The 20,094-nt window shown below is 41.1% G+C and overlaps 1 protein-coding gene across 3 annotated transcripts in view; it reads left to right on the top strand.

The window, feature by feature from the left end:
• The window catches only part of SLC25A15 (solute carrier family 25 member 15), a 42,108-nt gene extending 25,850 nt beyond the window's left edge, over positions 1-16,258 (top strand). Inside the window, exons 7-8 of one of the 3 annotated variants that reach the window (XR_002731006.2) lie at positions 8,315-8,465; positions 16,199-16,258. Coding sequence is in view for 1 of the 3 variants with exons in the window: in XM_023208888.2 (XP_023064656.1) it covers positions 8,315-8,340 (26 nt within the window). In the remaining 2 variants the exon portion in view is untranslated. Of the gene's footprint in view, positions 1-8,314; positions 10,180-10,893; positions 12,553-16,198 lie in introns of those variants that run through there. The other 2 variants (XR_002731007.2, XM_023208888.2) reach the window with 2 other exon arrangements.
• The last annotated feature ends 3,836 nt before the right edge of the window (positions 16,259-20,094 follow it).

Genomic DNA, 20,094 nt, shown 5'->3' with positions numbered 1-20,094 from the left:
ACTTACACCACAGTTAAAGGAATACCAACCCTCTCAGATGAGAAAGAATCAGCACACGAACTCTGGCAATTCAGAGAGCCAGAGTGTCCCCTTACCTCGAAATGAGTCCACTAGCTCCCTAGCAATGGTTCTTAACCAGTTGGAAATGGCTGAAATGACAGATGTAGAATACAGAATCTGGATGCCAAGGAAGCTCATCAAGATTCAGAAGAAAGCTGAAAACGAATCCAAGGTTTCCAGTAAAGTGATCCAAGAGCTGAAAGATGAAATAGCCATTTTAAGAAAGAACCAAACTGAACTTCCATAGCTGAGAAATTCACTGTAAGAATTTTATAATACAAGTGGAAGTATTAACAGCAGAACAGACCAAGCTGAGGAAAGAATCTCAGAGCTCTTCTAACCAACTCAGACAAAAATAAAAAAAGAATTTTAAAAAATGAGCAAAACTTCTGAGAAATATTGGATTATGCAAAGAGAGCAAGTCTATGACTCATTGGCATTCCTGAGAGAAAAGGAGAATAAACACTTGGAAAATATATTTGAGGATACAGTTTATGTCACTTTCCCTAATCTTGTTAGAAAGGTTGACATGCAAATCCAAGAAATACGGAGAACCCAAGCTAAATACTATATAAGATGGTCATCCTCAAGGCACATAGTCATCAGATTCACCAAGGTCAATGGAAAAGGAAAAAGTCTTAAAGGAAGCAGAAGAGAAAGGCCAGGTTATGTACATGGGGAAGCCCATCAGGCTAGCAGCAGACTTTTCAGCAGAAACCTTACAAGCCAGAAGAGATTGGGGACCTGCTTTCAGTGTCCTTAAAGAAAATAAATTCCAATTAAGAATTTCTTTTTCTTTTTCTTTTTTTTTTTTGAGACAGAGTCTTGCTCTGCCGCCCAGGCTGGAGTGCAGTGGCCGGATCTCAGCTCACTGCAAGCTCCGCCGCCCGGGTTCACGCCATTCTCCTGTCTCAGCCTCCCGAGTAGCTGGGACTACAGGCGCCCGCCTTGTCGCCTGGCTAGTTTTTTGTATTTTTAGTAGAGACGGGGTTTCACCGTATTAGCCAGGATGGTCTTGATCTCCTGACCTCGTGATCTGCCCGTCTCGGCCTCCCAAAGTGCTGGGATTACAGGCTTGAGCCACCGCGCCCGGCCTAAGAATTTCATATCCCACCAAAAAGCTTCATATGTGATGGAGAAATAAAATGCTCAGAGAAACAAGCACTTAAGGAATTCATTTCAACTAGACCAGCCTTATAAGAGATCCTTTAGAAAGTGCTAAACGTGAAATTGGAAGAACCTGCTACCACAAAACACGTTTAAGCATATAGCTCATAGGCAATACAGAACAACCACACAAACAAGTCCATACAACAGCCAGCTAACAACATGATGACAGGATGAAAATCTCACATATCAGTACTAACCCTGAATGTAAATGGGCTAAACTCCTCACTTAAAAGGCAAAAAGTGACAGTCTGGATCAAAAGACAAGACTCAATCATCTGCTGTCTTCAAGAAACGCTCCTCACTCCTAATGACATCCACAGGCTGAAAGTAAAGGGATGAAGAAAGTTCTATCATGCAAATGGAAAACAAAAAAGAGCAGGAGTCGCTATTCTTATGTTAGATAAAACATGTTTTTAACCAATAAAAAGGACAAAGAAAGGCATTATAGAATGTTAAAGGGCAAAATCCAACCAGAAGACCTAGCCTAAATATGTACACACCCAATACTGGAGCACCCAAATTCATAAAACAAGTTTTTCTTGGCCTACAAAAAGATTAAGACAACCACACAATAATAGCAGGAGATTTCAACACCCCACTGACAGCAATAGACAGATCACTGAAGTAGAAAACTAACTCTGTGCTTAAACTTGACAGTTGACCAATTGGACCTGATAGACATCTACAGAACACTTTACCCAATAAACACAGAAGATACATTCTCATGTGCTCACAGAACATAATGTAAGATCAACCACATGCTTGGCCATAAAGCAAGCCTCATTAAATTCAAAAAGTTTGAAATCACACCAGGCACACACTCTGACCACAGTGCAACAAAAATAGAAATCAGTATCAAGAAGATCTTTCAAAAATACATAAATACATAGAAATTAAATAACTTGCTCCTGAATCACTCCTGGGGTGAACATTTAAATTAAGGCAGAAATAAAAAAATTCTTTCAAATTAATGAAAATAGGGACAAAACATATCAAAATCTCTGGGATGCAGCTAAAGCAATGTTAAGAGGAAAGTTTACAGCACTAAAGGCCTTTGCCAGGAAGTTAGAAATATCTGAAGTTAATATTCCTACTTTGCACTTAAGGGAACTAGAAAAAAAAAGAATAAACGAACCCCAAAGCTGGCAGAAGAGAAACAATAAAATTAGAGAAGCATGAAATGAAGTGTTTTTTGAGGTGCTGTTTTTTTTTTTTTTTTGAGACTAGATGCAAAAATCCACACAAAAGATCAATTAAACCAATAATTAGATTTTTTTTAAAAAAACAAGATCGATAGGCTGATAGCTAAACAAAGAACCAAATAAGTGCAATCAGAAATGACAAAGATGACATTACAACCAATCCCACAGAAATACAAAAGATCCTCAGAGAATTCTATAAACAACTCCATGCAAACAAATTATGTCACCTAGAGGAAATGGATAGGCCAGGCACAGTGGCTCACGCCTGTAATCCCAGCATGAACCCGGGAGGCGGAGCTTGCAGTGAGCCGAGATTGCGCCACTGCACTCCAGCCTGGGCGACACAGCGAGACTCCGTCTCAAAAAAAAAATGAACATGGTGTTTTAAAGGAAAAAAACTGTATCCTTTAGCAAGAACCACTTTTGAGGAACAGCATCAAATGAAGCTCCACCCAGCTCTCACTATTTGAGGGACTTTGCTTATGTTAGAAGAAAAAGCTTATTGTTTGTATACATCCAAGAAAAAAAATTGTAAAAAATTTCCATCAAATCCAAAGTTCACTCTATCAAAATCCATTAAACATATATGCATTACAGGTGTGTAGACCACAGGTTTAATTTACTGTTGCCTTGCTGGACTTAAGGAGTTACTAGATCCAGTCCACATCTGAAGAAAAGATTAGGACTGGATGTAACAATAACTATCAATTCATGCCACATATAATCATAGCCACTTCTTCAACTCTCACCTAAATCATTTAAAAAATATTTTCTCCTTTTGTATTGAAGAGTATGGTTGATTAGAAAAAATCTCAATTTTTCACCACCACAGAACAAAATGCTACTTATAGTGGATAACTTCTAGACTGAAAAATGAGTTTCCAAATATATGGCAGAAGGTTTTTTTCGGAACAATAATCTCCAATTCCAATTAATAATTTTTCAGAAAGTTTTCCCAATTCAGTTATTAGAAAGCCACATTTAAATGGGAAGTTATTACTTAATGATATTTTTTAGCTGTAGTCCGTAATACTTATTGTGTCTTATAACTTCTCTTAGATATAAGTGTGTCAGTCAGCTTTTCAGCTAGCTGAAGCCTCCCTAGGTACTGCCTTACTTCAGCACAAAATTTGGTGGTGGTTTGTCATTGGTAAATCAGCACCTGCTGAGGACCTGACATACTGAAAGTACTGAGCAGACTCATATTGAACTTCTCTGGGAAGAATTTGCTATCACACTTAAGATCTGGTTATAATATTTTTGAACTCATAACACAGTCCTATGGCATGGGCCTTGAGGATACTGCAACAGTGGGTCTCAACAACCACTGCATTTTTAACATAACCAAATTAAGAGGAGTAAGGCAATGGTCAATGGTGGCTTGAGGAGTTTTTACTTTCTATAAAGTTCGTGACAACTAGGAAAAGACTTGCTATTACACCTTATACATAGACATTGAAGATTAGGCTGTTTCTATAGGTTTATATTATATCCATATCTGTTATTTTGTATAAAAGATGTGTTAAACCAGAAGAAAAAAGGACAGTTGTCATAGTATTTAGGAAGATCCTAAAAAGAAAAAAAAATATTTTCAAAGTAAAACTGATACCAAGAACTAATCATTCCAAAGAAATTAAATTTCATTCCTTTATATATTTATCAAACAATTATAACCATTAAATACATAGCACTCTGCAGTCTATAACAATAAACTCAAGACACAAAGGAGGAGGCTTAAGAAAATGCTATTGCATTCTCTTGCTGTTTCTATCAAAATTTTCAATGCTAGATATTTAATTTAATATTAAATTAAAATGTAAATGCTGATATTTGAATCTGGTTTAGATAGTGCTAAACAGAATCTACTAAGGACCTATGCCTAAGGACCCAAGTATATTGTAGTGAATTCTTACAAGTTTTTTGTTGCCTCAGCATCCCTTTTAAATATAAATTGGACTTTCTGATATTGGAAGCAGAGTTCAGTCACCCTCAGCAGTTTCCAGTTCACCTCCTCCCAGTTTCTCAATGTGACTGATCCTGTTATCTACCTTATTCAGCCTTCTCCTGGGGACTACTTCATTATGGGACAGCTAGATATAACCTACTTGACTCACCCCCCAGACCCCCATACTCCACATGAACCGTGTGGATATAACAGTGACCACCTCTCAGTTACAGCAGAGACTCATGACTGCTTGCATTAAACCAAATTGGACCTCCCTGTAGGAAACCTGCTCAGATAGCACCTTACATCTCAATAAAGAATTCCACTCCCAGGCCCCTCCCTCTCTCTCGCTATTGATCCCCATTGAGCACAGGTCTCCTGGATGGCTCTCCCTTCCAGTTAGCCCTGCGAAGTGTGCTGCCCTCTTCTCTCTGGCATTAATAAAAAAAACTGCTTCAGTTATTTGATGTGTTGTATTGTGCTGCCTTCTCTGTGTTTCACCTAACGGAGTCACCCAAACCTAACTCTTTCCAGTCAGTGCTCCGAGCTACTTGGGAGGCTGAAGTGGGAGGACTGCTTGAGTCCAGGAGGTTGAAGCTGCAGTTAGCTATGATCACACCACTGCACTCCAGCCTGGGTGATAGAGTGAGACCCTGTCTCAATTTTCTTTTTTTTTTTGAGACAGGGTCTCACTCTTGTTGCCCAGGCTGGAGTGCAATGGTGCAATCTCAGCTCACTGCAACCTCCGCCTCCCAGGTTCAAGCGATTCTCCTGCCTCCACCTCCCGAGTAGCTGGGATTACAGGCATGTGCCACCATGCCCAGCTACTTTTGTATTTTTAGTAGAGACAGGGTTTCACCATGTTGGTCAGGCTGGTCTTGAACCCCCGACCTCATGTGATCCACCCGCCTCGGCCTCCCAAAGTGCTGGGATTACAGGCATGATTACTTTTTTAATTTAAAAAAAGATGCAAAACAAAATGTAATCATTGCTATGCAGTAAAACATAACTTTGGTTTTTTTTTTTAGCATCTTGGCTTTTTTTGTGTGTGTTTATTTTGTATTTTTTGTATTTGATAATTAACATATGTAAATTTAGACAAATTTAGAAAATTTACAATTTAGAAAAAACAAATGAACAAAAATTATTCAAATTACATATGTTCTTTTAAAAAATTTATTATAAATCTGATTTATTGTTTTTCTCCCCCTCCCTCTGTGGGATGATATCTATCATCTCCCTTGTTGGGAACTGTAGTAAAGCAAATCTTAAATAAAATCATTCAAAAGACCAGACAAGAACAATGGCAGAGGCTGTTTCTTGATTACTCACCAAAGAGAAAAACTGCACTTTCACATCATCGTGCAGAGGCGGATAGTTGAATACATCAATGATTGCTCTATTTCAGTGTCATGAAATACCTGTGAATGAACACATGGAATTTAGAACTATAAACCTAACTAACGAGAACAGTGAAGTTTCCTTTCACTTATTATGACTTCCAATATTTATCAAGTACTTTTGGTCTCACAGCCCAATCACTACATGTATAAATAATTATTAATCTTTTCTAGTTGTAATACTGTTGTTTATGTGTGTGTGTGTGTGTTTGAGATGGAGTCTTACTGTCACCCAGGCTGAAGTGCAAGGGCATGATCTCAGCTCATTGCAACCTCTGCCTCCCAGGTTCGAGTAATTCCTGTGCCTCAGCCTCCTGAGTAGCTGGGACTATAGGCACATGCCACCACACCCGGCTAATTTTTGTATTTTTAGTAGACATGGGGTTTCACTTTATTGGCCAGGCTGGTCTCAAACTCCTGGCCTCAAGTGATTTGCCCACCTGGGCCTCCCAAAGTGCTGGGATTACAGGCGTGAGCCACTGCACTGGGCCTGTTGTTCACGTTTTTTAAATGCCAACATGTTTGAGGGTTATCATGAGGCACTTTTCTTTTTTTTTTTTTTTGAGACAGAGTCTCGCTCTATCACCATGCTGAGTGCAATGGTGGGATCTCAGCTCACTGCAACCTCCGCCTCCTGGGTTCAAACGATTTTCCTGCCTCCACTTCAGCCTGTAGGTGGGACTACAGGCTTGCACCACCAGGCCGAACTAATTTTTGTATTTTTAGTAGAGACCAGGTTTCACCATGTTGGCCAGGATGGTCTCGATCTCTTGACCTTGTGATCTGCCCTTCTCGGCCTCCTAAAGTGCTGGGATTAGAAGCATGAGCCACCATGCTTGCCCATGAGGCACTTTTAAAAAGTGCCTCACTTTTAAAAAATATTGAATTTTCTATTAGACTTTAATCAATTAATTATTATAATTTAATGTGTGTCATTTGATGTTCATGTGTTAGGGCCTCTTTTGAGAATACATTAAGAAGCTCAATTTTAAAGCTAGCATTGACATTCAAAAAGCAATGTGTAACTCACCAAGGTTTTTTATTTTCTAAATTTAAAAAATAACAACAGGGGCAACACTTGGGCAGTGGGCCCACCCATCCCTACCGAGGGAGGGGGACAGCGGGGTCCCCCTGTTCATCATGTTTTATCAGAACTCTTGTGTTTGTCAATGGGATCTTTGGACTTGACCATTGCAGGTTGGTGGATGAAGTGACCAAAGATAGGTCAAGTTTTGGAATGAATGACTTCGAAGCTATACTATTTCTTTGACTCACTCTCCTATAAATAATGGCACCCACAATAAGAAAGGTTTAGGTCCTGTGAAAAATACAAAAGGAGGTACAGACTCCGTAGGTTTTTTCAGGGAGCTGTACACATAAGAAACAATAGTAGAATGGTATATAACTCAATCTGTTTAATGAAGACTGGGTGTGCTGTTATGCACTATTGGGGGCTAGTTAACAGGAGGTGCAGAATGCAAAAATTTCACTGAGGAGGTAAAAATTGAATTGGACATGAAACAGTTTAGATAGAGGAAGAAGGGCTCTGAAAATAGAATCTAGTCCATACAGAGGGAAAAAGACCAGCAATAATGCGAAGTAGAAATTAGAAAAATAGGCCGGGCATGGTGGCTCACGTCTATAATCCCAACACTTTGGGAGGCCAAGATGGGCAGATCACCTGAGGTCAGCAGTTCGAGATCAGCCTGACCAACATGGAGAAACCCCGTCTCTACTAAAAATACAAAAATTAGCCGGGCATGGTGGCGCATGCCTGTAATCCCAGCTACTTGGGAGGCTGAGGCAGGAGAATCACTTGAACCCACGAGGTGGAGGTTGCAGTGAGCCGAGATTGTACCATTGCACTCCAGCCTGGGCAACAAGAGTGAAACTTCATCTCAAAAAAAAAGAAAAAAAGAAATCAGAAAAACAACAACAAAAAAGGTCAGGCAGTCTGGCTCATGCCTATAATCCTGGCACGTTGCGAGGCTGAGGTGGAAAGGCTGCTTGAGCCCAGGAGCTTGAGACCAGCCTGGGCAACACAGCAAGATCCAGTCTCTACAAAAAATAAAAGAATTGGGGGATTGCTTGAGCTCAGGAGGTCGAGGCTGCAGTGAGCCATGATCATGCCACTGTGCTACAGCCTGGGTGACAGAATAAGACCCTGACTCAAGAAAAGATAAAGAAAAGGAAGAAAGGAAAGAAAGAAAGAAATAACCAACTAACTAACTGAATAAATTAGAGTTGTGTTCCAAGAGCCAAAGAGGATGACCTAGTTTATTTGGAATGAAGTCTGTTGGTCAAGCTACTGATGGAAAAAGCTCAGGTATTACATTAGGGCTATTACATCTTAAGAGCTCAAGAGTCAAAGAAATAAGAGTGAAGTTGTTGAAGAATATGGTGGGGCATTTCCTACATGACAAAGATGCCTGATAATTATCACATATAACACTTATTTAGTGATTTATAGTTTACAAAGAAACTTTATATATATTATCTAATTCCCATAACACTTGAGATATGATTTTTTTTTACAGATAAGGATGTTGGGCCACAGGTGTGAACTGGCTCTGACCACGGGCACACAGTGTGTCTTCTGCTCTACGTACAACTTTTCACAATGAGAGAATATTCCAGGATGCATATTTGAGGATTCTATACATTGCATTAGATAAGGAGAAAGAAAAGGTAAGGAGACCATTGTAGAAATCTAAGCATGAGCAAATGAGGTTCTGCACAGTTAGTGGCAGTGAAAGGAAGGAGAACACAGAAAAATTTCAAAGGCATAATCAGCAGGGATTGATAACTAACTGGATTTAGGGAGCCAAGGCAAAGAGAATCAAAGCACAAGGCCTGAGTCAGAGAATGCTGGTGCCATTTGCAGAAGCAGGGAAAGCTCACTGACAATTCAGACTGGCTAATGCATTTGAGTTGGAGTGGAAACTGTTCATGTTGTAGCTCCTGCATCTACAACTCAGTGGGTTCTCATAAACATCTGACCAGTAAATGAACAAATAATAGTTTAAGAAAGGGGAATGGGTCATTCTTCAACCAAGAACAAAGCATTTGCTAAGAACAGAAAGCCAAGGGTCAGGCCTGGGTGAATGCCCTCAGTTGAGAGAGGCCAAAAAAAGAGCAGGAGAGAGGGGGCGATGCAGAGAGGGAAGGAATAGGGTAACAGGAGAATCTGAGACGAAGGCCTGGGTAGGAAAAGTTTATGGTTATTAGACCCATGAAGGAAGCTTTCTTATTGTTTCAGAAAAGGTATATAGTTTTAGGCATTTCTTCATTGCAGCAAAACATTGACTACCAGGTCCTTTTTGCTTTGGATAAAGAGATTCCTCCCCAGTTCATTCACTCTTGCATTATTTCTCATAGGGTCATCCCACAGAACGTCTGACTTAGAATCACTTGGGACATTGCTAACTCTGTAGATTCCTGGCCCCCATTCCCGATTTCCCGAATCAATCATACTTTGGGGGTACAACCTAAGGATGTAAATCTTTACAACCTCCTTGGTGGTTTTCATGTACACTAAAATTTTAGAATCAGTACTATATAATTAAAGATAAAATGAACAACAACAGAATATGGCTATAAAGACCAGATATGTAAATAAAATCCTTAATACATTCCTGGGAACATGCTCAGCATTTATGGAAAAGTGAAAGGCAAAGCAACACTGAACAGAAATAAATTCTGGAAAGGACCCTGAAAAAACTGTTTTGAACAAACAGGTTAATTTATCTCTGGTTTGCAATCAAACCCAGTAACACCAAGTTGGATGGTAACCAGAAAGCGTTATGGACTCTCTTTATGGTGGGTGATAGTTTAGGGAGGTGAACATTGCTGCTTTGACATTCAGCCTTAAAACAAACATCAGATTTTTTTCAATTCACATGCTTTCTCTTACCTAACAATTTCTTAAATAAGTACAGGAAAAGACAACCTTTTTCTCTATTACTATTTTGACTTTTAGATCATATCCATCACCTGCTCCAACACCTAAATGAAATTAAAAAGTTAGGTTGGTTAGCACGAATATCAAAATGTCTCACCAATTAACATCGTGGATGAAAAAGAGAAAAAGTTATCCAAGCTAACAATGTATCAGTAGTTACTATTTGGTCTTGCATGGATTTTGTCCTTGAAAGACAAGACTTCAAGCCCAGTTCTGTCTCCTAAAGCAGATTTTACAAGACTAGAGAGGAGAAAAAAAAATTACATATAGTTCAGCTTTAAAGACTTAGAATCCCATCACTATATCTTTCCAGAAAAAATATCTAGGGAAGGTGGGCCGGGCATGGTGGCTCACACCACCATAATCCCAGTACTTAGGGAGGCCAAGGTGGATGGATTACTTGAGGTCAGGAGGTCGAGACCAGCCTGGTCAACATGGTGAAACCCCATCTCTACTAAAAATAACAAAAATTAGCTGGGCATGGTGGCACGTGCCTGTAATCCCAGCTACTCAGGAGGCTGAGATAGGAGAATCACTTCAACCTAGGAGGTGGAGGTTGCAGTGAACCAAGACCGCACCACTGCACTCCAGCCTGGGTGACAGAGCAAGACTCTGTCTCCAAAAAAAAAAAAAAGAAAGAAAGAAAGGAAGGTGACTTGCAACCTTTCTTGCTAATATGTTGCTTTCTTCAGACTTCTAATCATAATGATTCTTAGTAATAAATACTGTAGTCTAAACTACTTTGGCCCTACTTTAAGTCTAGTTCCTGATGTAATCTCTATAAAAATATAGGATAGTTATATCCAAAAATTCCTGTGGTGTTCAGCATATATTTACAGAAAAAGGCTCTTTTGCCCTTTTTTTCAATTCAAATGACTCACTTCCTTTAGCATTTCCTCAAAGACTTGGTTTCTCAGCCAATTAACTTTTTATTGCTTTACTCTCAACTCTACATTTTTAATTTAAATATGCACAAAATTAAAGGTAGAGAATTAAAACAAATATTTTAATAAACTAGTGTATTAATTATTCTTGATTGCTCATATTGTATGCTGTTTCTTTTCTTTTCATTTAATTTTGTTTTCACTAACACCATGCTATTAATTTGTCATTAGAAATCAGTTTCTTGCCTCAGTTCCCTCTTTCCCATTCCAGGTGCAGAACTTCTTTCTATTGATGTCTACCAGAAATCAGTGAAATGTAGAACTAAATTCAGAAAGCTAAAAATACTAGGCTGGCTGTGTGGAAACCAGCATCCTGGCACCATGGCACCTGTAACACCCAGCACTAGCACCACCTCAGGTCCACTAGCTGGCTGCCAGAAGAGGTTTGCTTTAGGGGTTCAGAAGCATCGCCTCCTCCCTGCTACCTCTCTGGCAGTGGGAGTGGTGAGACCCCACCCCTTCCACACAGACACATCCTGCTTTTCCACCTCCCCTGAGTGTAAGCTGGGAGTGAGAGGGTTACAGATGGAGGAGAGAGGGGAAAGGGAGAGCCCAGGGTGATAAGAAAAAAAATATGCCTCTGAAAGAAGGTGAGAAAATGATATGGAGACACCTACACCAAAACAAGCTGTGAACTAGAGGTGGTTATGAGAAATAACTAGTCTTGAGGGCACAAGGGTCCTCCTCCTCCCTCATCAGAGGCTCACTCTGCCCTAAAAGTCCACCCTGGGTTGAGACCAGAGGAGCAACGAGAACAGGAGGGATGGGAAGGGGGTGAAGTCCCCCAAAAGAAAAAGTGAAGAACATCTAAGGGCTGGCAATCAATGGACAATTGCAGGAGGAGGGGCATACGTAAGGAGGAGTTCATGTGTGAGGATATGTAAAAAGACAGATATGAGTTAGGATCATCTGTATATGTAACTATGAGCAAAAGCCTCCCAGAGCGGGAACACTGGCCCTCCTGCCCAGTTCTCCAATTATACATAAAGCACTTACCATGAATCGAATAAATAATGAATGCTTTTATAAAAAGTATCCTTCTTGGAGGGAGATTCCAGTTGTAGATATGTTTCACTTGTGCGAAATATCCAACATATCTATTCTGAAAAGCAACAGAAGCCTCACTTGAAGTGGAGATGAAAAGTCTAAAGTCAGCATTCCTATATATATGTGTATTTTATTTTGCATAAAGCTTTTTAAGGGAAGTAAGTAATTAAGGAAACATTTAATGGATGACATTATATAACTAGACATTTTGAGGGATGCTGCCTCACAACTAATACCTTGGGGGTAAAATACTGAATTAAGTGTTATGGGGAATTAAGAAGGATGGAGCCAGGTCTTGTTTATAGGCTGCTTACAGTTGAGAGGGCAACTAATCGGAACCAACAACAAAACAGTTACAGCATTATCAGTGTACAGATAGAAGCTTAGTTGTGACTGAGTTAGAGGAAGGTTTGTGGTTTGGTGAAGAGCAGCTTGCTGGGCATGAGAGAATGGTATATGTGAAAACTCAAGAGGCATACCTCCATATCTCAGTAGCAGATTTCATGTCATTCTCTTGTTCCTGACAGCTACAATTTCTTCACTTTCCATTTCCCCAATTCTGTTTTCACAAGTAAGCCCTGGAATTCTCTTAGCCTTGTCCTTTCCCTGGGGCAAGCTGTTCACAACTGCTCTCCTTGAATCTTTCTTCAAGGTGTTGAAGAGCTCTGGTACTGAATCAACTGGTTCAGAATTCAAAAGTTGGCCAGTTGCTGTGGCTCACGCCTGTAATTCCAATACTTTGGGAGGCTGACGTGGGTAGATCACTTGAGGACAGGAGTTTGAGACCAGCCTAGCCAACAGGGTGAGACCCTATCTGTACTAAAAATACAAAAATTAGCTGTGCGTGATGGGCACCTGTAATCCCAACCACTCGGGAGGCTGAGGCAGGAGAATCGCTTGAACCCAAGAGGTCGAGATTGCAGTGAGCTGAGATTGCACCACTGCACACCAGTCTGGGCGACAGAGCAAGACTCTGTCTCAAAAAAAAAAAAAAAAAAAAAAGAATAAGTTCACAGACTGTTCCTTACCCATTGGGAAATGCTCATTAAAGTAACTAACTGACATACTTTCCTTTAGAAAGGGCCAGTCATGAGGAAGGCTCATTAAAGTTCTTAAGAGTAGATGTAAGGCCGGGTGCAGTGGCTCACGCCTGTAATCCTAGCACTTTGGGAGGCCGAGGCGGGCGGATCACAAGGTCAGGAGATTGAGACCATGGTGAAACCCCGTCTCTACTAAAAATACAAAAAATTAGCCAGGCGCAGTGGTGGGCGCCTGTAGTCCCAGCTACTCAGGAGGCTGAGGCAGGAGAATGGTGTGAACCCAGGAGGCGGAGCTTGCAGTGAGCCGAGATCGCACCACTGCACTCCAGCCTGGGAGACAGAGTGAGACTCTGTCTCAAAAAAAAAAAAAAGACTAGATGTAGTCAGTAGAATAGCCCCCAGTGCAGGATCAGAATGTGATGGGGTCTGAGAATCACCAGCAGACACAGAGGGTACTCTGTCCTGAGGTCTTGCCAACACAACTCTCAAACATGCAGCTGAGTCCCTGTGTTGCTTTCTCAGTGATTCAGAAGAGATTCAGTTGCAGCCTTTGGTGTGCTAGTTCTGGACTAAAGTTTGGGAAACTATGCATGACTGCAGAAGAAATGGGGATGGGGAGACGTGTGGGGAGAGGTGTTGAAGGAGCTCCATCTAGCATCCCCTTAGCTCCTGCCACCAGATTCTCCACCTTCCCCTAAAGGCTGTAGCCTACCAGGGCCCTCAAGCTGCTTGTGCTCCCATGCTTCCTTCTCCTAAACTTAAAACAACATGGACGTGTAGTAGAAATTAATACAGTCAACACATAGGAGCCACTCACTACAAACAAAGAAGATATTATGAGAAAAAGGTGGAAAGATGGGTAAGCCATGGGCTTTGCCTTTAAAGGGGATACAGAAGTCACCACTTCAAATACCTAGAAAACAATGAAAAGTAATGTAGTCCCTAACAGAAACACAAAGGGCTTAAGGAATTGGAAAAGCAAGACTACTTCAGGCTGAGAAGGGAAAGAGACTCCAGGAAAAGGGGCGTGAGCAATGGCACAAGGGAATCACGTGTCCACAGGCTGGGAAACAGCACACAGCCTAAATGTGTTCAAGTGTGGGATGTGTGCATGCACACAGCGGAAGAAAAGGTTGGAAAAGTCAAACTGCGGCTCCTGGGTGCCAGGTTGAAACATTTAGCTTATTGCCATTGGCAGTGGGGACGTAGTATGGATTTTGAGCCCGTATGGAAGTGGCATGATTAGGGCTGCACTTCAGTAAATTCACCTATTACTTTTAGCTTAGGGTCTATGACTGCCTTTGTTTTGTTTTGTTTTTGGCTGGGGTGTGAGAGAAAAGTATCAGTGGATAAGGCTGAGTTCTTTTGACCCAAACTCAGGGTTTAGGGCCAGTAGTTACAGTGTTCTTCTAACGGGGCCAAGAGTACTTACTCAGCTCCCATCACTTAAAGAAAAACTCATTTACAGCCACATCCAAATCTATTTAAGAATTCCCAACCCACTCTCACTTCAGTTTTAGGGGCAATACAGAAAAGGCAATATAAATGAGAAGCAGCGCACAGCAGTGGCTTCAGAGTCTGACATCTAGATTTCAGTCCTTGGTTCAAAAGTTACTTTCTCTGAACCTCAGTTTTCTAATTTATAAGATGAGAATCATAGTAGTGGCTACTCATAGAGTTACTGAGAATATTAAATGAGCTGGTGAATATGTAACTCTTAGAATAGCTCAGCAAAGTCTAGAATGTTGTAAATGCTATAGGATAAACATCCTGGTTTCTTCAATAAACAAATTACAAGTAATAAAAAATGGTGAGAAATCCATGAACTTAGATTCTTAAAAGAGACTTAGGAGACACAGCAACCAAATGAAATGTGTGGACCTTGTTTGAATTCTGATTGAAACAAACTAAATTTTTAAAGACTTTAAGACAATTTTGGAAACAAACATGGGCTGCAAATGTGATATTAAATATTTTTAAGGTGTAATATTTTTATATATGATAAAGAGTATTCAGGGTTTTTTGTTGTTGTTAAGAGTCCTTAAATGTCATACTGAAATACCTGTGGGATAAAATGATCTGAGGACTGAAATTCCCTTTAAAACAACCCAGGTTTAGGGAAACCAAGAGCGGAGAGTGGGGTTAGGGGTGTGAGTAGAGTGGGAAAAGAATGGATGAAATGTGGCTGGTTGCAGGCTGAAATGACTGTTGCAGCAATGTGATGACTATATGGGGATATATTGTATGCTTCTCTGGACTTTTGTATATGATTAAACTTTTCCATAACAAACGTTTTTCTTTTTTCTTTTTTTTTTAAAGGAGTCTCACTCTGTCACCCGGGTCGGAGTGCAGTGGCACTATCTCAGCTCACTGCAACCTCTGCCTCCTGGGTTCAAGGGATTCTCCTGCCTCAGCCTCGTGAGTAGCTGGGATTACAGGCACCCGCCACTACGCCCAGCTAATTTTTGTATTTTCAGTAGAGACAGGGTTTCACCATGTTGGCCAGGATGGTCTCAAACTCCTGACCTCATGATTCACCCCACCTCAGCCTCCCAAACTGTTGGGATTACAGGCATGAGCCACCATGCCCAGCCAACAAATGTTTTTAAAAAATAGAGTAACAGTGTATATTTCACATAGGTGTTACAGGTATTAAATGAGATATGTAAAAGTGCAATACTGTCTGGTATATAAAGAGTTTTTGAAAAGTTTATTTCCCCTTTACTTTCTCTTTTAACATACACCTCCCCCACAACACACAGAAAAGACACACACACACACACACACAGAGGAGTCACCCAAAACAGTCTTTGTGATGTTCTGCAAGGTTGAATTGCCTGAGTAAGGGTTTGTGAAAGACTTGGATCTTTTTTATACTGAAATCAAAGGCTGGTGATTTTAGATAAACTTCAGGGTCCTGGAGCCTTAGGTATTAGACCTTCCTACTTTGGGAAAATAATCAACTCCTGAGCTCTGTAAACAATAACCAATAGAGAATAGAATTCAGGATGCTCTGAGGAGAAGCCAGAGCCCCCAGCCCGTGGGTGGGAAGCATGGCCCTCAGCCTCAGGGAGGGACAGAGGCCTGTCACAGGGTGCCCAAATGCTGCTGCCTCATCACCAAAGGAGAAGAGTCTAAAATGAAACCAAATTAACAGGTGGCAATCTTAACCCACTCCCCTAAAAAAACTCCCCTTTTAAAAAGGAAAACTTTACCTGAGAAGGAATTTCTACTCCCTGAAATTCAGTGCTGTTGGTTTTATCTGTTCGCCTTTCTCCAAAATAATACAGGCTTTCCTACAAAAAAGGGTCTAATCCAACCATGGTTCACCTACACTCTTTCCTTTCATATATTAGGTACCCTTAGTGTTTCTATGGCCACCTTCTTTCCTAAAGTCAGTGTTTTTTTTTTTTTTTTTTTTTTTGGTAGATTCTTGCTCTGTCACCCAGGCTGGAATGCAGTGGTAGGATCTTAGCTCACTACAACTTCTGCCTCCCAGGTTCAAGTGATTTTATTGCCTCAGTCTCCTGAGTAGCTGGGACTACCACCATGCCCAGGTAATTTTTTGTATTATTAATAGAGATAGAGATTTCGCCGTGTTGGCCAGGCTGCTCTTGAACTTCTGACCGCAAGAGATCCGCCTGCCTCAGCCTCCCAAAGTGCTGTGATTACAGGCATGAGCCACCGTTCCCGGCCGCAGTGATCTTTGGGCAGAGCTACCCAAAATAACAAATTTAACAAAGCCACATCAAGGACTTATCTCATTCAAGGATTCATAAATTCACAAAATTTTAGAGCTGGAAAGACCTCAGAAATCACTTGGTCCAACCCTTCTTTCCATATTACAAATGAGAACACTGAGACCAAAAGAAAACCAAGCCATCTGCCGTGGAGATGCTGCAGCCAGTTAGAGGCAAGCCCCTGGTTCTCACTCTAGGGCTCTGGATCAATGGCTGTCAATGACTTTCAAAACTTTTGTTTTTTAAGCTGCAATCCACATTAATAAACCTAGGAGACACACACACACACACACACACACACACACACCCCAATACTTAAACCTTTTGATATTTTCCATTCTGCTCTATTCCCTTTTATTTTTAAAAGATGTTAGTCACAACCCAGTCACTTTATTTTACAACTCACTGATAAGTCATGATCCATAGCTTGAAAATAATCCATTTTCAAAATCTGTGTGTCTCAAATTAGAAAAACCAAAGGTGGTGGAATTGGAGTGCTGGGCATTGTGCATAACCACCACTTCTTCCCTAGACTGTAGGCCAAACAACTCGAGCGGAGCTGCTGGAATGGTAGCATCTCAGCAAGAAAATGACAGAAAGAAACATGACCGAGAACTCTACTTTAAGTGGAAACAGCCCACCTTGTCTTACCTGAAATTTCTAGAGGTCAGACTCCACATGTATTGACTAAGCAAAGATATTTACATTCAGGGGATGCTTTGAGTTGCAAAATGTTGCTTTTATCTATCTAAGAGTTGTGAGGATGGTCAAGGCTCTTTGGAGAATTTATCTAATTAAGCCTGATAATATTCTCACGAGGAAGGAAGAAGTCATGGTGAGAGACAGGACTGGACTAGCTGGATTTCCTAAGTTGACTAAGAATTACTAAGCCTAGCTGGGGAAGGTGACAGCGCCCACCTTTAAACATGGGGCTGGTAACTCAGCTCACACCCAACCCATCAGGTAGTAAAGGGAGCTCACTAAAATAACAATTAGACTAAAAGCAGGAGGTAAAGAAAGAGTCAATCATCTATCCCCTGAGAGCACAGCGGGAGGGACAATGATCGGGATAGAAACCCAGGCATTCGAGCCAGCAGTGGCAACCCCCTTTGGGTCACCTCCCATTGTATGGGAGCTCTGTTTTCACTCTATTAAATCTTGCAACTTACTGCACACTCTTCTGGTTCATGTTTGTTCCGGCTTGAGCTGAGCTTTCACTCACCATCCACCACTCACCATCCACCACTGCTGATCGCCCCCGTCTCAGACCCACTGCTGACTTCCACCCCTCTGGATCTGGCAGGGTGTCCTCTGCACTTCTGATCCATCAAGGCGCCCATTGCTGCTCCTGATTGGGCTGGAGGCTCACCATTGTTCCTGCGTGGCTAAGTGCCCGGGTTCATCCTAATCGAGCTGAACACTAGTTACTGGGTTCCATGGTTCTCTGTGACCCACGGCTTCTAACAGAGCTATAACACTCACTGCATAGCCCAAGGCTCCATTACTTGACATCCGTGAGGCCAAGAACCCCAGGTCAGAGAAAAAAGGCTTGCTGCCATCTTGGGAGTGGCCCGCCACCATCTTGGGAGTGGGCTGCCACCATCTTGGGAGCTCTAAGAACAAAGACTCACTGGTAACAATGGTACTAGCAGGAGTAAGAGCAGGGCCAGGTGAGGTGAGGGAAGCACTATGATTACTGAATGTTTTTGTATCTGTGTAACATGGCTTTACTCCCCTCACCTTAATCCGGCCCCATTAGGTCTTATCTTTATTTAAAATGTTGATATTATATACATCATAGATTTTTGCATTAATTTTTATTGCTAAAATATTGCATTAAAAATTATTTATTTTAGTTATTGCAATTTTTAGCATTTCCTTAAATTTTGCACTTCATTGACCTTACTCTAGTCTTGGCCCAAAGAGATTCTTAAGTCAGCTACTAACTACTGCATGTTAAATAAGAAAGTATCAAAAACAGGCTTTCTAAAAACTGCTTCTCCAATTAGTTTCACTAAGCACCATGACTAAATCATCTTAACATCCTACCAGTGATGTTTCAGAACTAGCAAACTCAGTCATCATAAAACAAAGTTTGTAGTAACATCTTTCATACCTTTGCAGTTAAAAATAGTTCAGAGGCAATAAGGAAGGCACAAACCACAGTTCCAGTTCTTCCTAGAAGAGAAGTTAGTTCAAGGAACATACGTGGTATAAAAACACACTCAGAAATATTCAAGGAGTTCATTTTAAATTGATTTTCTTTCTTTTTTTGAGACAGAGTCTTGCTGTGTCACCCAGGTCGAAGTGCAGTGGCACAATCTCAGTTCACTGCAACCTCCGCCTCACAGGTTAAAAATACGCAAATTACATTTACAGTAAAAATATTTCTCACCACCTCTCTAAAAAAGGACACGATGAGGTTTTTACCAAATCTGTAAGAAAGCAATAATTCATGTGTTTATAAATTTTTTTGGATAATAGTAAAAAAGAAAAATTCCTTTAGTCAACTCGTTTAGTACACTAATATAACTGATTCCAAACTTGCACAAATATAGAAGAAGAAAAGATAACTCTATACCAGTCTATACACATGAATGTAGATTTAAAAATACACATATTTTCAAAATGAATTCAGCAATGTAGAAACACCATGTATCAACACCAAGTGCCATTTCTTTTAAGAATGGAAGGATTTTTTTTCCAAGATGGCAGATTACAGGCTTTTAGCATGCCTCAGTCATTTGGAAATAGCTAGCTAGTACATAAAGATAAACTCTGTGAGCTTTAATTCAAGAAAGAAAATGGCAATTCCCTGGAATTATGAAGGACACCCCAGATCCTGGGGAGGACAGTGCACCCCAAACAGCCCTCATTACAGCATTAGACTGATAAAAGAGAGTGAAGCCTCAGTATGTGAGAGAGGCAGACAACATCCTTCTGTCTTACCTTTCCACTGGGGATTCAAGCAACCGGTGGGGGGGGGGGGGGGGTGATTCAAGCAACCTGGGGCTTCTCCCAAGCCCTGGAACTAATTTGAGGAGAGAGTTGGAGACTTTGTGAGGGAAAGACACACGGAAAAGCTGCAGGCATTTTCCCAAATCTGAACTGAGAGCAGGACAACATTGGGGGACTTCCCCCATCTGGCTCCACCCATGTTGAACCCCCAACGCCCCTACCCCTAAGGCTGAGGAGGGAGCTCATATTAATGTATACTCTGGGAATCAGCCCATTGCCTGAGGCAACAGAAAGCTCCTCTCCATAAACAAGGATCAAGTATACAGCCAGCAGCACTGGCCACAGCCAGCTCTTACCCATGGTGCCATCTACTGGCTTGTAGGTCAAACCACACACCCAATATAAAACTTTCTGACTGAAGTGCATAGGGCTACAGAAGCAAAGCCAAAAGATGCCATCTAGCATGCTCTACAGTCACACCCCCTAGGGAGGAGGGAAAGGGAAAGAAGAAGAAGAAAGAAGGAGAAGGAGGAGGAGGAAGAGGAAGAAGGAGAGGAAGAAGAGGAAGAAGAAGAGAAGAAAGAAGAAGAAGAAGAAGAAGAAGAAGAAGAAGAAGAAGAAGAAGAA

This window comes from Piliocolobus tephrosceles, chromosome X, assembly GCF_002776525.5.
Source record: "Piliocolobus tephrosceles isolate RC106 chromosome X, ASM277652v3, whole genome shotgun sequence".
Taxonomy (NCBI): domain Eukaryota; kingdom Metazoa; phylum Chordata; class Mammalia; order Primates; family Cercopithecidae; genus Piliocolobus; species Piliocolobus tephrosceles.
The sequence above is the reverse complement of the archived record's forward strand: the minus strand, read 5'-3'. Positions and strand labels throughout refer to the sequence as shown.